Here is a 19,546-nt window from a genome sequence, read left to right as displayed (position 1 = left end):
TTTTTTAATTTAAGCTAATTAGACCAAATAATGAAAACAAGCATTAGCAAAGTGCCAACGTTTTTGTTCACAATATTTGTTTGGCTATACTTCTTAGGGATTTAGGTAAAAGGAAGTTAAAGTATAATTAAAATTACTAACCTACTTGCTCCTGCCAAATTTTTACCATTTAAAATTTATCAGATTTTAAGTTAGCCTGCAGAAAAACTTTACTTACCATTCAGCTTCCTTTCAAAACGAGAAAAAGTACAATACAGACAAAAAAAAAAAGGAAGCGTGGGGAAGGGGGGGAATTGGGCACAGCCTACAACACTATTAATAAGTCCTATAAATAATTTCATTCAGGCAACATATTTAAGAGATTCCTGCAATTGCACATTATTGCCCATGGTTTTGATTCATACCTATATGTGCAATGTACAATTACTATTTTAAATCAACTGCTTCTACTGATCAAAGGGAGGATTTCACTATACTGTATCTACAAAAGGTTCGGTTGCTCAGAAGACATCAAGAAAATGCACATTTTCATTTGTAAAACACAGGAAAAATATATTAGTGAGAGCAAAATGCAGGCTGCTGAATTTTTCTATCAAAACAGGATATTTATGAACAGGATTAATTATATAAATGCTGAGTAACTTCGTTACCACTGACAACAACAGTGGAGATTGTTTAATCACAAGAACTTTATAAATCCTTATCCTTACAAATTTAGAAAGGAAAAATGCACGCTTAGACTTCAAGCAGCTTCTTCTAAATTATAGATTCACATTTGCTATTTGAATGTTTTCTCTTTCTCTTCAAATTTGAATTCTGAACATGCTGTATACTCGATGACAGGCTAAACCAGCCAGGAGACTGACAGAACACATATAGGGTAAAAGAATAACTTTTGTAGAGAGGATTATCTTTAAAAGATTTTCTTTCATCTTTTCCCTGATTTGTCTTCTACAGTCCATTACATTTATATTGATTTACTGACTCAGCAGAACAGTTTATGTGCAAGTATTGTTGTTATTGTTATTATTTTAAACACAAGCCTTATTAAAATGTGCCTTTATTAATCCAGTATGTTTTAATCATTTACATCCATTTCTCACTTCATGAATTGTACAAGTACTATCAGAAAACTGTTCTGAAAATCTAGCAAGAAAGAAAATATGGCTATTTTGCCTTTTGGCATTCTTCATTGGTTACAGACAGCAAAAGCATCCCAGTTCTGACCTTACCCTGCAGTATCCTGCCCCAGCTCCTGTTTTCTCAACACAGCAGGATCACAGCAATGCCTTCATCTTACTGTTTAGCTTCACACATTAATTTCCAGAAGATGATTTGAAGGTAGGATTGTCTGTGATGGGCTCTGTTGAAAGTCCAAATGTTCAGCAGAATAATCTTACTCTCTGATGCACTGCCTAGTATTCGGTGCCTCACAAAGCACATCCACACTGCAACAGGGAAAAGGGCATAACCTGAGTAGGACACTATAGATCCTCATGTAGACCTGTACCTCTAGAGCTTGATGGACATCCCTCCGACTTCCACTGAACAAGGCATGTGAGCTTACAAAAAACCACAGCTACGGCTCGACACATTTAGTAAATCACTTGGACTCTGAGTCATTCCTCCCTTCCAAAAAAAATCCTGTAAGAACCATTTGCTTCCTCTAACTTCCCTTTCTTTCCACACAATCCATTTTGGTGCTCTTTTACCTGTGGAGGAGTAACTAACTGCTCTCTAGCAACACAGAAACACTAGAAAATCCTTTGGAAAGAAAATTACATTGTTCTACCCATTAGACTGAAAAATCTTTAGATTTAATTCCATCAGTAAATCCAGTTACTGTGGAGACAATACACCAAAGAGGTGTGGACAAACAAACTTATCAGATAGTATTATTATTAATTGTTGCTAACACTGAAGATAGGCAGTAGCTTATCAAACAATCCTAGATCAGGTAAGAATTTTTGTTTGCTCCCAGTATGGCAAAAGTATTGTTCTTATCTAAACATTTCAATTTTTGTTTTTAAAAATGGTTTGGTTCACTCTCTTGAGTTCTTACTGTAATTGATAACCGAAAAAAATAGATTAAAAAAAAAAAGGTTTACATAATCTTGGCATTATGTATTGCCTTTTTACTTCAGAAAACCCTAATTAGGAACTGGACCAAAGGCTCTAGATATTAACTTATGAAAAGAGATCCATATTTTCCTACAAAGATGAATTAGGCAACACTTCTGCCCAAATCAGCAAATCTTTTTTTTTAATTATTTTTTGCTTATTTGGTTTATTATTATTATTATTATTATTTATTTTAAGATAAATAATCATCATTTGGTCACTAATAAATTTTTATCTGGACAAGACGCTTTTGGTATCCATTATTCCCTGCCTTCCTTATCTGACAATTTAAATTGTTTTGAATTTGTGAAGCAAATTCCCTAAGGGCTGTCCTGCACTTTGAGAGACTGATTTTATTAATTGAAGACAACAAATCACTTACAGAAAGTAATCGTAATGTAGGAAAGGCCCAGGCAAGGCTGTACTCTGAAAATCTCTTTGTAATTGTAGCCCTTTTAGGCAGGCATAATCAATTAGAAGTGGTCTGATTTTAACCAGTCGCAGGCTCATTACATTGCATTCCCATTTATGCTGATGAAAATCAGTTTCAGCCTGTGGCCTGGAACTCATATACAGCACTTCCTGGGGCCTCTTAGGTAAACACATCAAGAAACAGTTTTATTTGGATTTGTCCTTCACCCTTTATTCATTGAAACAACTTCACAAATCAAGATTAAAAGAGAGAAAACTTGGCTCATAACCAGAGATACACATATACAAGTAAGATATTTAATCTCAGAGAAGTATAAAGCTTCAGTTAATAACGATTTCTCACAGAACATTTACATGTGAGACTCAAAACATTCATTTTTAACTGATGAGTTTGGTTTTTCTTTCAGTATGTCATGGGACACTCGGGTTCTAGTTAATATAAACATAATATCCTTTCACGTCAGAAGTGCTTCTGCATTTGATATATAAACTTGTCCCTAATGTGTCTTCAAGTTTTCAAAAGCATATTTCCATTTTAAGTCTCTACTCTCTGTAGATATTGCCTGCAATTTGACATTATGTATTTATACAGGAGTGAATTTTTAAAGCAAGACAATGTTACTGAACTATTCCTCAGCAGAGAGAGTCTGCAAAAATAATTGCTTCCTTTCTACAGAAATTCTTCCACCATGCAGCACCAACATTTCTAACAATCCACGTAAGCTCTGAAAATTAAATGAATCCAGTACAGCCTGTAATCCAGCCACAGCATGTTGCAGTCCCTCAAGCTCAAAGGGCTATTCTTCACCGTCAGGAGCACTGAAAAAAGAGGGGAGTTTCCTGGTACAGAGAGGTCTTCAGAGACCTTTGCAAATGTGCAGCAATTATTTAAAAAGCAAAACAGACTGATGTCTAAAGATAATAAAATTAGGAAATAAATTGATAAAGGAATTATAAAGCCCCCAAAGTAAACAAAGGAAGAGCAGTCACCTGGAAGAGGAAACTTGGAGTCGAAGGGTGAGTGATGAGAATTATCAGAAGTTGATGAAAAAAATTTAATATAAGAGAATAAGAGAATAACATGAAGACTGGGATGCTTCATATTACAAAGGAGTTGAAGAAGTAGAGAATCAGAATTAAAAGCACAGTGTAAAACCTACTTCCAAAGAGGGGCTACCATGAACAAAGGCATACTCATGAAAATGAAGAAAGATGCCTAAGGAGTTTTTTTAGGGGGTTGTTTTCAGTTGTTTTTTCAGACATTCAACAGCGCTCGACTTTTTTAATTACTGCAAAGGATAACCATCAAGGCATACCAGGATTTAAGAAACTTAAGTAAATATACATTGTAACAAGAATATTAGTGCTGATACGTATAGCCCACCCGTACTAAACATTAAAAAGTCAGGAGGAAAACTTCTCCCTAGAGTCAGGCTATACTGAAACTGCTTTACAGTAGAGGTTTTGTGCCTCCCTAAAAAGCATATAGTTTGTATCTAGTCACAGTGGTCAGTACTCAACAGAATGAGACCTATGGTATACAGCTAGCTAGAAATTCCCTTTCTTGAATAGTAGACCCTGATACCTGAGACCTACATGAGACAGTGACTCTTCACTGGACATGAAAGATTTGAGCTGTCCCCATGCTCCACATCACCCTATCTTTTGCTATAGCAGAACACACCTGCCACATTGGTCACACTGTATACAAATGTTTATTTCTTAAGGGCTACATTCTGCAGCCTATCTGTACAAACTATTTCCAGATACATTCATCAACAACTCATCTTCCTGGCAGCTATCACTCTTTATGGGTATGTAGTATTGCCAGTGCTATTCAAAACTGAGCAGCTGTTAGAACTGCACATCCACATGAAAGTACATGAACAGCAACTACGGAATAAAAGGAAATACTTCTACCAAAAATCTAAACAAAAACACATCTACCACACAAAGTACGATTATCTGAAATGAAGAACTACTTCAGTGCATTAAATGCAGTATTAAAATTAGTCACTAGGAATTTTAATGAAATTAACGTCCTGTTCTTTATTTGCCTTCCTTGACAAGGTAACTTATTACTCAGCTTTTCGTAAGAAATAAACAAAAGAGGTGCACATGGAAGCTGGTTATACCTGACCTAAAGTTGCCTGTATACAGGCACACTGGAAAGGGTATATTCTTTCCTCCACACCTTCACTTTCCCTGTTGTTTAATTACAGTACATTTTGCATTGTTGCATCTTATAAAATTTAATAATGTCAGAAAACACAGTTTTGCTAAAACAATTCTAGGTGTCTCAAAAGGTCTCCATGATTTTGGGGAAATACCAAAGCAGCAATCTGGGCTTTATGTTTTTTTTTTTCGTTTTACAACTCTGGATCTGCAAAACATGTTTTAAAAACGGAAGGCATATTTTTGCTGCTACGCAGTTCTAGGATTAGGAATATTGCAAGATCATTGCTCCAAGATTTGACAAGGAGCAGCATCACATTCATCCTATCAACAATCTCCAGGAGTAGCTCTATGGAAGACAGAATAAATGGTTCTTTTGTATGAACCAGCTAGATTACCTAAAGGTCTCTAACATTCCGTAGGTACCATGACTGAAAGCAACATGTTATTGTTTCTCTAGATTCAGTACAGCTCAGAATTTTCCTCACAGACATTCAGTCTGATTTCCAAAGCACTACAATTGACTTACCTTGCTTTTGGGAATTCCCCAGGTGAGTACTCAGCATCACAAGGACATCAAGAAAAGCAGCTCTGGTCACCAAACAAGGATTTGGCCTACAAAATCAAATTACTAATTATGAGATTTGTTTATCATCTACGCTCAGAAAAAACAATAGTGAAACAACAGCTTGGAAAAATGCCGATGTCTCTTGCTATATGGACTATCTTAGGTCTGTTTTATTTAATTAATGAAGAGCAGCAGATCAAATTAGACTGCATGTGCAAAATAAATAGGCCAAGTTATCTAAGCTTCATGTTCTGGTCCACTGTGAATGACAGTCTCCCTAACAGGAATCCTAACACCTCTCCTCCATCCATTCCACCAAATTTCAGTTTATATATTTCATCATTATTGGATTAATCAGCTTGCTTTGGCAAGTCTTTATTTTGCTTACGGATAATGTGTGTAATTAAATGCATTTAAAAAAAATAAGTCTTCAGGTCTTACTGTTCCAGTTAATAAATAATAATAATAAAAAATGATGACATGTATCTGCTACAGCTTTTTAACAGCCACAGTGTTCTCATTGTTTTGATGAAGACTAGAGAGAAACATTCTTAAAATTAGACGGTTTTTTTCCTGGAGAAGAATATTGGGGATTTGAAGAACATAATACAAATTGGTAATAAACTTCTTTCTGTTCCAACTCTTGAAGCTGTAAGTGAATAATGCATTCTCTCAAACTGGAAATGTAAAATGAGGTTAACATATTTATATAAGATTAACATCTTTATTTTTGTTTATATTATTATATTGTATGTTTCAACCAGGAGAACCTTTCCTGAAGTATTACTTCATATTGAACAGGAAATCTAGTTCAAAACAGAGAAATTATTCTGATGAGTCCAATGGGACTTGCACTGAAAAACTTCTAGAATCACGAGGCACAAGTTTGAAGTATGAGTAATTCCGTTCAGTATTTCATTTTTATTTTATCTGGCACTTACTTTGTGTACTTATCTTGACATCGAAGCTCTTTCAAAAAACTGTTAATTAATTATGTTACAAAAAACATTCCAAACTTTGTAACATCTTTAAAATTCAAGAGGGAAAAAAACTTCTTCAAATAAGATATGTGATTATGACATGAAAACAAACGATCTGAAGATCTTGCATAGAAGTTTGATAGCTGTATTTGATCATGAAGAGTTATTCTATGACCATATTAAAAAGACGGCTTTTACCAGAAGCACTGATCTTACCTCCAGTCAGAAACACTGTAACGACTATAAATTACCTGCAACTACTTTTATCCTTTACAATGTTACGCTGTAACAGACATGAGAGTAGATGTTGCCAGGACTTCTCTTTCAATAAGATTTTTTTTTTAATCTTTTGCTTAAATTCACTTTATTTTATTTTTTTTTTTTTTGATACTTTCTTACTAGTGAAGTAATCATGAGTCTCCCAAAGCTTTTTCCACACTTGCCTCTTACTACTTGCTTTCAAGCTAGAGAGCAAAAACCCTGCCTGCAGAGAAGATGCACATCAGTGAGAACTGATACCATGAGAAGTCAAAGCAATTTTAATACGGCCTATTTTTGAAAAGCTGAAGTAGGAAGATTAATTTCTTCCCAAACAGACTAAATAAAATTATTTTGTGTATCTCGAACATATAGTTGTTGCCACATCTTTGTGAAGAGGAAAAAAACAACAAATAAGAAATATTCATAGGTCTAGAAAGCTTAATCTCTGTAAAAAGAGACAGATGAGCTTCTCAGGAAAAAAAAAAAAAAAAAAAAAAAAACACCAAAAAAACAACAACAACAACAACCCACCACCACTGAGATCCATCATAGCTGCAAAATGGACGAAAGCACCCATGACATTTAAATTAAAATGGGGTCATAATGGGCCTACTGCACTTCAGCTCCTTTGAAAAAACGATTACAAACTTATTGTTCACTAACTTCCCTGGATTTTACAAACTGTGCCTTAGGAAAAATATGGTTGATGCAACTGAAGAAGTGACAACAGCAATACTGCCATGTTTTTCATTCCGGTCCAGCTCTTCAGCATTTACCACTTCATTCTGTGTATGCACATATGCATGTTTTGATTTTGAAATGAGGCTTTTTTAGCTTACAACACGCCAAACATTTGTTCTTGGCTTGCTCTGTTGCTCTGGTGATGCTAGTGAATTCTCGGTCATATGAACCAGACGAACACAACAGGAAACTCAGTTTTCCAAAACCAAGAAATTTCAGTGTTGTTGAGACTATAGCAGAAAGCTGAGTCTTTAAGACAATCAAATTTTGATTTACACAACAGACTCGACAGCCAAAAATCACATGCAGGACATTTCAAATGGTACACTGTGCAGCAATTAAGATGACCTGTTCATGCGGAACTTAAACAATGAGAACGGAAAGAGGACAAGATGTCTCTGTTTTAATGCAGATACCCAAATAAACTGGACTTCTCATAAACAAGCTTTGAGGAAATTTGTTTCCAAACAAGAAAGTCACAGTGGTAGCAAAGGTAGGAGCTCTAAGCATCTGGAATGTTCCTTTATTTGTCCAAACCCAAAATTAGTTCACTTTTCTTCCAAACTGAATATTAATGGAAATAAATACATCATAGGCTTGCTCCAGATAATAAACTACACCTGACTCTGAACAGCACAGAGCTGGATGCTGTTAGGTCTCTCATATCTCATAGGGGAATGTCCACACAGAAATATAAAATGGATATCAAGACAATATAATGTACTTAGTAGCGCTGTATAATTAGTATTACTGTATTAGCGCTGCTGAGCATCCGTACTAATAGCAAGACCTGCACAGACTGAAAAGTTGGGCAGACAGGAACTTGATGAGTTTTAACAAGAGCAAGTGTAGAGTCTAGCACCTGGGGAGGAATAACTGCATGCATCAGTAAAGGTCAAGGGATAAGCTGCTGGAGATGAGCTCTGCAAAGAAAGATCTGGGTGTCCTGATGGACATCAAGTTTGCCATGAAACAGCAGTGTGTCCTTGTGGCCAAGAAGGCCATCCTGGGGCACATTTAAATAGTGTGGCCAGCACGTCAAGGGAGGTGATTCTCCCACTCTACACTGCCCTGGTGAGCGCTCACCTGGAGTACTGTGTCCAGTTCTGGGCTCCCTGGTACAAAAAAGAGATTCTCTCTACCTTCTGGAGAGAATCCAGTGGAGAGCCACAATGATGATAAAGGGCCTGGAGCACCCCTCTTATGAGCAAAGGCTGAGCAAGCTGGGTCCATTCAGCCTTGAAAAAATAAGACTGAGAGGGGATCTTATTAATGTCTATAAATATCTAAATGGAGGTGGGAGGCAAATGGTGAGGCCAGGCTTTTCTTGGTGGTACGTAGTGATAGGACATGGAGGAATGGCCTAAAAACTTGAATACAGTAAGTTTCATTCCAACGCAGAACTTCTTTACGGTAGAATCATAGAATCATAGAATCACAAGGTTGGAAACAACCTACAAGATCATCTAGTCCAACCGTCTCCTCATCACCACTGCCACCACTAGCACTAAGCCATCGGGTAAGAGTGATGGAGCACTGGAACAGGTTGCCTAGAGAGATGGTGAAGCCTCCTTTTATGGAAATATTCAAGACCCATCTGGATGACTACTGATGTGACTTACTGCAAGGAATCTGCTTTAGCAGGGAGATTGGATTTGATGACCTCTTGAGGTCCTTTCCAACCCCTGCAATTGTACAATCACATATGATTCTGCGATAAATTTCAGAAGTGTCTCTCAGCATGTTTTTTTATTTTGGATTTCAAGTTTGTAGCCAGCCTACTCCTACTGCACTGTGAAGCTTTCTCTACATTCATGATATAATTGGGTGTTGACTTTCCAGGTGGAAATACAAAATCAGCTCACGATGGACTGCAGCATTACATTTCACCAACAGCCAATATTATTTCAATGTAGCTGACTAAAGAGAGGTCAAAGGCTGACTTGAGGACTGAACTCAGTTTGGCCTGAATGGAGCAACATGTAAGAGGCATCATTACTGGCTTCACCCACTATGTAGGCAAGGAGAAGACATTTGCAACCTTTAGAAGCAAAGGCAGAGACTGAAAGGATTATTACTCAAAAAGTGTAAGGCCTAGGGGCAACAATATTTTAAATTCATAAAGCCAAATAAAACAGTGACAAAAGGAACTTCTGTGTCCCCATAGATCATCATGAAACTCAGCAGAAGATGCAAGGTGACTGAAAAAAATGAAGTAAAAAAATGCTAACACAACTGAAGACTTCAAAGGACCTAGAGATTTTGTTTTTAATTCCCCAAAGTTACACTGTAACAGTATCTTCAAATGGGAAAAGAAAAAAAAAATTAAAAAACTTCTTATTTTATTTTTGCTTTAGGTAGGTGTGGTTAAACTGCAGATAAAAATCCAAAAGCATAGTCATCAGCTTCCTAATTATTAATCTTGACAAATCACAGCAGATTTCTGGAATAGACCCTGAGAACACCATGTTTTGAAACTAGCCAATTTTTTATCATTAAGGCTGAACAAGTAATTGGCAACAGAATAGTCAGACTTCTTTATAATGTTATTTTCAATCCTGGTATGTGAATTCAAAATCAGAAAATAGCAGAACAAGAGCAATAAACATACAACATTGTTTGTTGTGTGTTTATTGACATAAAAGTAAATCATACTTGCTCAAACTCAAGTGAGCAAATACTTATATTATAAATTTTCAATGCAACCTGCTAGGCTATGTCTATTAAACAAAAGCCCAGAACAATTTTCTTGTGAATTAGTTTAGTTGCAGATATCTTAGCATAACTATGTATCATAGGGACACCCAGAAAACTTCTGGGTTAAAGCTCTGAGAAGAACTGTTATGCAGTTTCCAAGCTTTTCAAAGTGTATGGATTATTTCAATTCTTCCAAATACTGCTGCTTTCTGATCTCATTTGTCAAAGTGGAACATTACTATTTTAAATAAAGAACAAAGATTCAAATACATCTTCTCCTCATAAGGTCAATTCATAGCTGCCTTGTTTACAAAAAGAGAACCATCCTTATGATTTGTGTGACTGTTTTCAAATTGATTTCCAAAAAGAAAAAATAATTTAATGAACTGCCCACTCTTTATTTGACCTTTAATTGAAAAGTCACTAATACTGGAACTCTCTATGTTTCTACAGATTTTAGAAAGGCTGAAAAAATTCTTTAGTTCCTGGATAGAACCCTTCCACAAGATTAAGCTTTTCCATAGTATTTAAGGAAAAGTCTGACATTTTGCATACATTAGAAGATAGAATTTCATTTTTAGCTCTGTTATAACCTCAGGGAAGACTTGATTCAAGGCCAACACACCCTATATCAGCTGGTACTTACGGACAGCATCCACACAACTTCTCATTTTGTTTTTCACAACTTTTGTCTTTCACGGACTCATTTCCTCAGGTAGGCTCACTGACAAGTAAATCTGAAGTTTACAGTGCATCTTTCTCTCCTGATCAATTTCCAGCATGCTGCTTCCTGAAGAATGGAAAATCTCCGCCAAACGCTTTTTCTTTCGGTGGCCAAAATCTTCTTATATGTGTCCAGCAATTACACTTCTCCATTTCCCTGCCTAGACTTGTATAAGCTACGTGCTTTATGCTTGTTAAACAGAAATAAAATTTCCTCTGAAGTGATTTACTCTGCTACATATGTAAATAGATGTAATAGAAACTTAAGAACTCTACAGTATAGTGCATGATACTCAGTTAAATTGTTGGGAGTATTTGCATGATACTCAGTTAAGTTGTTGGGAGTATTTGCACAGTTCTTAAACTAGGACAGTCTATTTGATGATTTAAGACTGACCTGAAAAACCAGCCACCTCTCTCATCAATTTTGGGAAGATCTTGATTAAAGTCATCTTTACAACAAGAAGTGCATCTCCTCTGATGTTTGCATCCCGCTACAGTCAACCAATCTTTATTGTGTAGTCCACTGGGAGGTTTTATCCTTACAGAGCTACTGATAAATAGGGACAAACTGGCACTGTATTAAGCTATACCCAAAAAAATATCCAGAAAACAAGCAACTGTCATTCATGGCAGCCACAAAGCTTATGGCAGTGCACACCTACACATACAGTGAGCAACTGATTTAAACATAAATCTCCTGGTGCTTTAGTTATTAGCTTTCCAACTCTGCAATAGCCTATACACTGTGTTTTGAAACTGCGCTCAGAAGGCAGCTTTTCACATTTTAATCTGTTTTCTCTCAGAGTCCATGTCACGTAGCACTGAAACAACATCATCAAAAGATGCACAGCCTTCCTCTTGTCTTCTTGAGGAGACATTAATAATAGATTTAATTATTAAACTTTGGCCATAGCATTTTTAACCAAGTAATACAAAACCAGCACATCAGTGAGTACCGCAGCCAAGAGAACTACACGTTAATGAAAAGTATTTAAATTAAAAAAAAAAAAGGAAAAAAAAAGCCTGCAATACCAACTAATGCTTGCCGAGTTCCTGGAAGCACCAGAACATGCACAAGAAATACAAACACTAAAACATCAAGTAACAGTGCTCCTGATTGTCTACTTGTGCTGCTGACATCTTGGAGCAATCACAATGTCAACAGACCCCTTGACTTGCCCACTCTGTAAGATCAGATGATCCTGCATAACAGCAGACATTGTATCCAAGAGGAAAGTTGCTCATCTGGTGATTTAAATTTTCCTACCTCCACCAAAGCCAGACCACTACACTGCTGTGCTGTCAGTTTCCCTGGTAAAGAGAGAATTTACAAAAGTTATTTTTATATTGTGGTATCACCAAGAACCTCCTGAGTTTCAGCTATTAAAAAAAATTAATTTGTGTTCTAGATGTCCTTGGTGAATGATACTGGAAGGGTGTGTTTTGTTGTTGTTGAGTTGTTTTTTGAAATAGCATACCAGATTGATAAAATAATCTGTTTTCTTTTTTGTAGTCTTAATGAGAACCAAATGTGAGTCCTTAGCAACATCCTAAAAACTTCAGAGGTCAAACTAATTCCATGTGCAAATTTAAGGAATTTTACACAATACTGTGGATAAATGCAGCCTATAAGGACACAAGCTCTGAAACTTTTGTTGATTTATTGGAAAACGTTTTCAGGCGATTGAGCATTTAAGCCCCAAACCTGTAATTGCACTTCTTTGTGCCTAATTCCAACACTGCACTAATGGAGGGAATGCATCTTCAACCACCTTATTCAGTTCTCAATCCTCCCTGAGTGTTCATATTTAAGTTAACAGTGTATCTGGGAATAGGAGGCAAAGAATATTTTTACTTATGCAAAGTACTTCCTCAAATTTGGTCTGATGTTAAAACGTATCTATACTGATATCCAAAGTGAGCATTCCAAACCAAGCAATCATCATCTGTATAGATAAGCAATATGTGGCTGTTAAGGACTGGTGAAAGAGTTGAGTTGGAGCAATGCAGAAACTTGAATTTGTCTGCAAAAAGCACGTAAGATTTAAATGGAAACCTCAAGAATACATTTATAAAGCATGACATAACTGTTATGACTGCACTCCTAAAACAAGTAATACAGAAGACAAACCATGCTAAATTAGGCTCACAGCTGAGTAAGTGCAGATTAATAAATTACCACTGCACACCTGATGCACAGCAACTGGTCATACTGGTATGCTTAGCTTTCAGCTGGAAATTCTCTCCCAGTATTTCATGTCTGTAACAGCACACACATGAACTATTGCTGCAGTCCAGCTGACAGAAAGTAACGTTTTTGATTTGAAACCTAGTAAACAAACCTCTAGAGAGCCAGGCTCAGACAGTCGAACTATTTTCAATTTCTGAATAAAGCTGTGTGATGCACATGGACAACAGATAAAAGATATTCAAGCACACTTCTCAATGCACAGATTTTAAAAGATAGAAATATAGTAGCAGAGAAGTTTGCAAAATGGGAACATGCCAGGTCAGACAGGGCCTTTCAAGGACAGGAAGATTTGTCTTAATGCAGTAGAAGAGGCAGAGGCAAGGGATCTAACACAAGAGCTAGCCAAGCCTGCCAAGGAGGAAGTTCTTATTTTCTCCTTTCTTGCTGCTTTCTTGTTGTTCTGAAAGTATAAATAGCCCTTCCAGCTCCCAAATAACATTCCCTTTCCAAAGGAGGCTGCTTGCAAACCTGCAGACAGTCCATAGTCAGCTTGCATCTACAACTGAATGTGCCAGCATATGCCTCTGAAAATTTTTCACGCTACTACCATTAGAGCACAAATCTGCTTTGTTCACTGTTCTATCTGTTCATAAGAAATAATTGCTGTCTGTCCAAAGAGGCATTGAGAAGAATAAAGGCCTATTTGGGTCAAACATTGTGAGCCACAAGGTTCTGAAACCATAGTGAAGCCACACATTGAAACACACCTTACATGAAGTCTCTTCCAAGACTGATGCCCTGCTTGCCATCACATAACCCTACCAAAAGCAGACGGGAAAAAGGGCACCACAGACTAGCCAGAAGGTCATAGCCATCAATTTGGTAAGTTAATGTATAACTATACATACATATATATGCTATAGTGTTACAAAATACAGACAGCATTTCCCTCATTCAAAACATTTACAGCTGGACCATCCCCAGAGACAGCCTTAAGAAAGCCAAGTAGGCATGTACTTGCACCTCAGTATGCCACTCTTCCAGTGGATTTAAGCAAAGACTTGGAATACTTTTGCATGTACTTGTCACATGAGCCTGAGTCTTGTGCTCCTGTATCAGAACCCAGCCATATACAACCCCATCCATAATGCTGAGCATCACAAAAGAGCGTGGGATATCTGTGTGACAAAGGTAGGTGCACACAACCTCAACCACGCTAATCCCGTCTGACAAGGGATCCTCTGCAAAATGCAAAGCCAGTTTGTTCTATACAAATCTATTCCATACTAGTTTAAGGAAAGCAGTCTTAAAAATAAACTTTCCCAGTGCAGACAAGCTCTCAGTTAGGAAATAGCACATGAAATGAGATTAGCAGAACACGTTATTTGATGTCTGGCAGAGCCTCAAAGTCTTTTTCCCCCCTTCTGTGGTCTCCATTAAGAACGTAGATTGGATAGGAGGAAATCAAACTAAAAGCCCTAGAAGACAGCATCCTACAGCAAAGCTGTGCAATGACATGATTTCACAAATTTTCCAATGCCAATATTTTGCCATGCCAAAGGCTACAAGTGAAACAAGACAGGCATTTCCGGGACTTCTGTGTACCAAATCACCAGCTCAAAAATTTGTTCTCTTACTTTTCTGTATTTATGAACAAGAAGACACTTAGAGTTTGCCTTGTAGCTCTGCGGTGTGCAGCTGAGCAAAAAAACTTTCAGAAATTTAAAAAAAAAAAACAACACCTATTTTTACTCACATGAAAGGGATTTGAACCCTTTCAAAGACATGGTTTGATACACTGTTTATTTTTTTTAAAAGCTTTCACCAGATTACTTTCCACCACCTCATTCCATCACCTCAGTCATCCAACGGACTCATTTCACGCATTCTAAAACTTTTGTTCTTTTCAAACATCCCACATCTCCCATCTTTGCAGAAAAATGCAATTACATAACTGGGCTGGCAGGAGCAATAACATCACGGAATCACTTCAGACTAACAAACAAGCGTATTTTTAGAACAAAATTAAAAACATCAAAGTAAGTATAAACCTGTAAGTGAAGTTTCAAATTTTACCTTGAGAAATGGATGGAAGACAGGTCTCACTCACCAAAACATCAAAAATAGAAATATTATTTTTGAATATTCAGATAAATTAGTATTTAAAAGGTACGCAAAACCTCGGAAGGTGGCGGAAAAAGTAGTCATGTCTCATTATCATAAGCCTGCCTTAACAAAAGACAGAATCACAGAATCGTAGGGGTTGGAAGGGACCTCCAGAGATCATCGAGTCCAACCCCCCTGCCAAAGCAGGTTCCCTATAGCAGGTCGCACAGGTAGGCATCCAGGCAGAACATACCAGTTGAAAAATATCACTGTTTTGAAATTCAGTTTGGGGAAAGTGGGCCTTTTTTTACTTCTCTAAATCAAAATCAGAGAAGAGAGGAGATGAGTAAATCACAGGGAATAATGCACCATCCTCTCTGGCAGTGAAACTGAGTCATGACTCTTTAGCATTCCATTTTCCAAGCCCCATAGGTCCTACTTAGCCATTTCTCATACAGAGTAGATTCCAAACCTGGATTATCACTACCATGCTTCCTCCCCAAGTCTACAACACTTTTTTGACATTAAACTACCAGAACTGGCATATTTCAACTGGCTGCACATTGGTATAAAATGGTCTTTATTTTGCTCTCATTCTTTTTTGTACCAACAATTTTCAGTTTCCTATTTTAGGTTGCCTCTGGGTGCTGAATAAAACAAATTCATCACTCCAAACGTGTAACAGTCATCACAGCCACCATCAATCTACATGCAAGGCTAAACATATCACTTTCTTAGGAGAGTATCTTGATGCATAATCTCCTAAGATCCTTCTGCTGTCCTTCACAGTAGGCTACTATGTTTGCTGCATTAAATAATTAGCAACAAGAGCAAATTATGGCACTTCATTATCACCGCTTCTTCCAAGTCACTGATGACTTAAGCGTGACAGAGCCTGACAAAACCCTGTTGGATTCCCCTTGTAAATTAAACTTTTTACTTCTAAGTTTCATTTTCTTTCATAACCAGTAAACAATGAGACCAATACCATTTCACCTATCATCCTAGCAATTAGGCTTTTGTCTTGCCTTTACAGAGGGAACACAGTTACCCAGGTATCTTTATTCAATTCCATCCAGAAAAAGAAATCAGAGTATTTAAAAAGGAATAAAATAATAATTAAAAAAAGGCAATGGTTTCACACATCACCAAGGCAACCCAAATTCAGGAGGACAAACAAATATGAAAGTAATGGTCAATAGCTGTACTGAAAAGCAATCTCCCAAAGCTCGTTACAAAAAAAGGCAAAGCAATAACATAAGAACACCACCAGCCCTCATCACAGAACAGCCCCATTCAGGTCCACCACCAAATATGAATGGGAAATCTGCAAAATGAGTGTAAGAGACAGAAACGGATATGGAGAGAGAGGATAAATACTAATGCATCAATATAGTCATTCACCTCCAGCCCCTCTTTCCACAAGCGAGGACAAAATTCTTTAGGAATATTAGTAGAAAGTCAGAAAAGAAAAGATTTTCAATTCTTTTCATCTGTATTTTTAATTTGTAGCAAATCCCAAGCCCCCTGCATTCCTTGAGATCTAATGGAAGCTGAACCACAACTTAAACAGTGTACCAGATACTCATTTGACATTCCATTATTATTGTGATTGCTATTTTTAATGTCACTCTTAATGTAAATAAAGTGACTAACACTGCTGAGGTTGATAGAGTGACATTACCAAATGTCATTCTTAATGTTAAGATGACACTTTTACTGCTCTTCTTAATGACGACTTCAACGTAGATAGAATGCTGCCATGACAATGATCGAGCACAACATAAAAGTGAAAACATCCACTCGATGAAATCACTTCATTTACACCCTTTATTATCAGTACAGCTATAATTACATCCTACCAGAAGACTGATATGTGGCATTTATGTTCTGAAATTTCCCTGTTACATGTCTCTTGGAACAATCATTTGTTAAATAGAATCCACAGATTTTTCCTTGTAAGTTAAAAGGCAAGCAGATTTTTTTTTTGTTTTCAGCTTTATCAGACATTGTAGTCCCAACATGTGTATGTATGTGGAAACAAATTTTGTTACCAAGTGTTTTCTGAATATGTTGCTTGTCTTTCTCAGTTAAAAAAAAAAAAAAAAAAAAAGCCAGAAAGAAAGCATTGTTTTAGTATTGCAAATTTGTCTGCCTGTAATCTAAAATGTAAGAATTACATGAGAAAGATGCAAAAAAATTAAGTATGTCTAATATTAACAGAGGGTTAATATTAGTGCGTGCAACTGTGGTTTTTTAGAGAGATGAGATAGAGAAAATACATTTATTTAGGTAAACACCTCTATCATGTGCCACAACCTCAAAGACTCAAAGCATTTCCTTTCTCAAGATAACACTAAAAAAAGTTAGTAGTAATATGACTAGTACATTAAAAATGCTAGTTCTGAAAAAAACAAAAAACAACCAAACAAAACAACTCTAAAAGGAAAGAATTCATAAAAATAACATTCTCCTGCAACATGGGCTTTCTCAGCTAAACTGAAATTATATGAAAATCTTTATTATTTTGTTTATTTCAAAAATAACCTGTTCACTTCTCGTCTGTACTCATAGCATCAGAAATCTTTTTCCGTGTAATCTGACAGTTGCTCCTTTTACAGGCTTTTTCCCAAGTGAAGTTCAGACTGCTTTGTTCACAGGCATCATTTCACAGTTATTTACACAAAGTTTTACCTGCTCTTTCACCACTCTTACTCAAAAGATATTTCTATAATTCTTAAGGATTAACCACAACTTGATTATCCTAATTCACTTAACATTGGTAAAAAACTTCCTCAATCCTGTAGTCACCCCCCAAATCTTTTATGATTTTACTGTTGATGATCATAAAACAACACTTTTGATAAAAGGCTTTTATCAGAGATCCACACCGGACTCCACTTGTGACCTTCCTTCACTGTGCAAATTGTACTCTGGAATACTTTACTCATTTAAGCATGCAAGAACTTGTGCTCTCATCCCATAATGATTGCTTATCTTAAAGCTCTTGGTGAGGAACTTTCCAAAGGTCATCAGAAAAAAGTATATTTCTAATTTATAAAGAGAAATAATTTTTTTAAAAAATGATGTGTCTTCATTGCAGTATGTAGGCTATCTGAATATCCTTTTAGAGAAACATAAAGAAAATGTTTCTAGAACTGTCTTTGGCTGTTTTGTGGCCAACTAAATACTTCTGATGGTCTCAAAATATGCTATAACGTTTTTCTATTTCTCTTTTTTCCAAGGCCAAGACACAAAACAAGCTATAAAATCTTAGTGTACACAATATACCTTCTTAACCCATACAACACCCATCTTTTCCTCAAATAGGTTGCTTCTGTAGAGACTTTTAACGACTAGGCTATGACATTTAGCTGTCATAAACTCAATGAAGACTGGAATACAGCAAAGTATACTGGTAAAGTATATTCATGTTTTTTCAACTCTTCCTATTTAGGAAAAAAAAAGTCTGGATTAAAAACACAGCACTTAAATTTTACACAATTCTTAGAGAAGTAAATAGATACAACGTTTCATTAAAAAAAAAAAAAAAAAAAAAACAAAGACAACAGCCATATAGATATATTATATATTTACACGCAAATATATATATATATAGCATATATATATAATATGCATATATAGCAAATGTTTCATCTTACCTTTTAGCCAACCACAGTTTGCTTCCTATACAGGTAATGATGTCACTGAGTCCCTGCTTAAAGTCTGAATTACCAAGCTGCTTTGAATCCAAGTATGACTGCAGCAAGTAAAAAACCTAAATTAAAAAAAAATATTTATATATATATTTTTAATTGAAACTAGTTTCTAGACACTGTTTTTTCATCAAATAACTCAGATGAAAATCACCTGCAAAATGAACAACTGTTACACAAGCAAAAGCGCGTATTCATTTGGCATAGCAACAGATAGAACTCTTAAATTGCGTATTTGTTAGAATTCATTTTTCACAGCAAGTGAATAACAAAAGAAGACATTCACAGCCTTGAAGTGGTCAGAGCACAGTCTGATGATTACCTTCTGGCCTTGCTAACTTGAGCACCACTCCACTACCAACCTCTTCTCAGTGTCACCTTGCTGATGCCAGCACCACTGCTAGTGGAATATGTTGGGCAGCCCAGCCCAGCAGAGACACGGGGCCACATGCACCCACAAGCACAGCCAAGGAGAACGGAAAAGGTGCAGAGCAAAGGCAAACACCACATAAGCCAACAATGCTGCTGAATGATTCTTCTGCTACAAGCATGCCCAGCTCACAGGCACCTGTGGCCCAGCACAGCTCACAGTGCAGCCATCCCCTGCCCCACAGCATCATAGCACTGCAGCCTGTCCCGTCAGCACTGACCAAACACCGGTGCACTATTAACCCTATCTGGGCTGAATGCAGGGCATGGGGAGCAGTGCAGTGCCAGTTCAAGTCATGGCAAATACATTTATGGATTTTGATACATTGGCTGAATACAGTCCTATACACAGAAAAAAAAAAAAAAAAAAAAAAATCAAGCCACGCTTTCTATTGTGATAAAG

At 36.6% G+C, this 19,546-nt stretch overlaps 1 protein-coding gene across 6 annotated transcripts in view; it reads right to left on the bottom strand.

Moving 5' to 3' along the window:
• Nucleotides 1-19,546, bottom strand: part of THADA (THADA armadillo repeat containing) — a 218,249-nt gene that overhangs the window by 37,765 nt on the left and 160,938 nt on the right. For 5 of the 6 annotated variants that reach the window (XR_008210141.1, XM_052698123.1, XM_052698137.1 and 2 more), the window contains 2 exons: nt 18,661-18,776; nt 5,258-5,343 (listed from right to left, as the gene is read on the bottom strand). Coding sequence is in view for 5 of the 6 variants with exons in the window: in XM_052698123.1 (XP_052554083.1) it covers nt 5,258-5,343; nt 18,661-18,776 (202 nt within the window). In the remaining variant the exon portion in view is untranslated. Of the gene's footprint in view, nt 1-2,359; nt 3,373-5,257; nt 5,344-18,660; nt 18,777-19,546 lie in introns of those variants that run through there. The other variant, XM_052698146.1, reaches the window with a different exon arrangement.

The sequence above is a fragment of the Tympanuchus pallidicinctus genome, unplaced genomic scaffold (genome assembly GCF_026119805.1).
Source record: "Tympanuchus pallidicinctus isolate F22 unplaced genomic scaffold, pur_lepc_1.0 scaffold1, whole genome shotgun sequence".
NCBI lineage: Eukaryota > Metazoa > Chordata > Aves > Galliformes > Phasianidae > Tympanuchus > Tympanuchus pallidicinctus.
The sequence above is the reverse complement of the archived record's forward strand: the minus strand, read 5'-3'. Positions and strand labels throughout refer to the sequence as shown.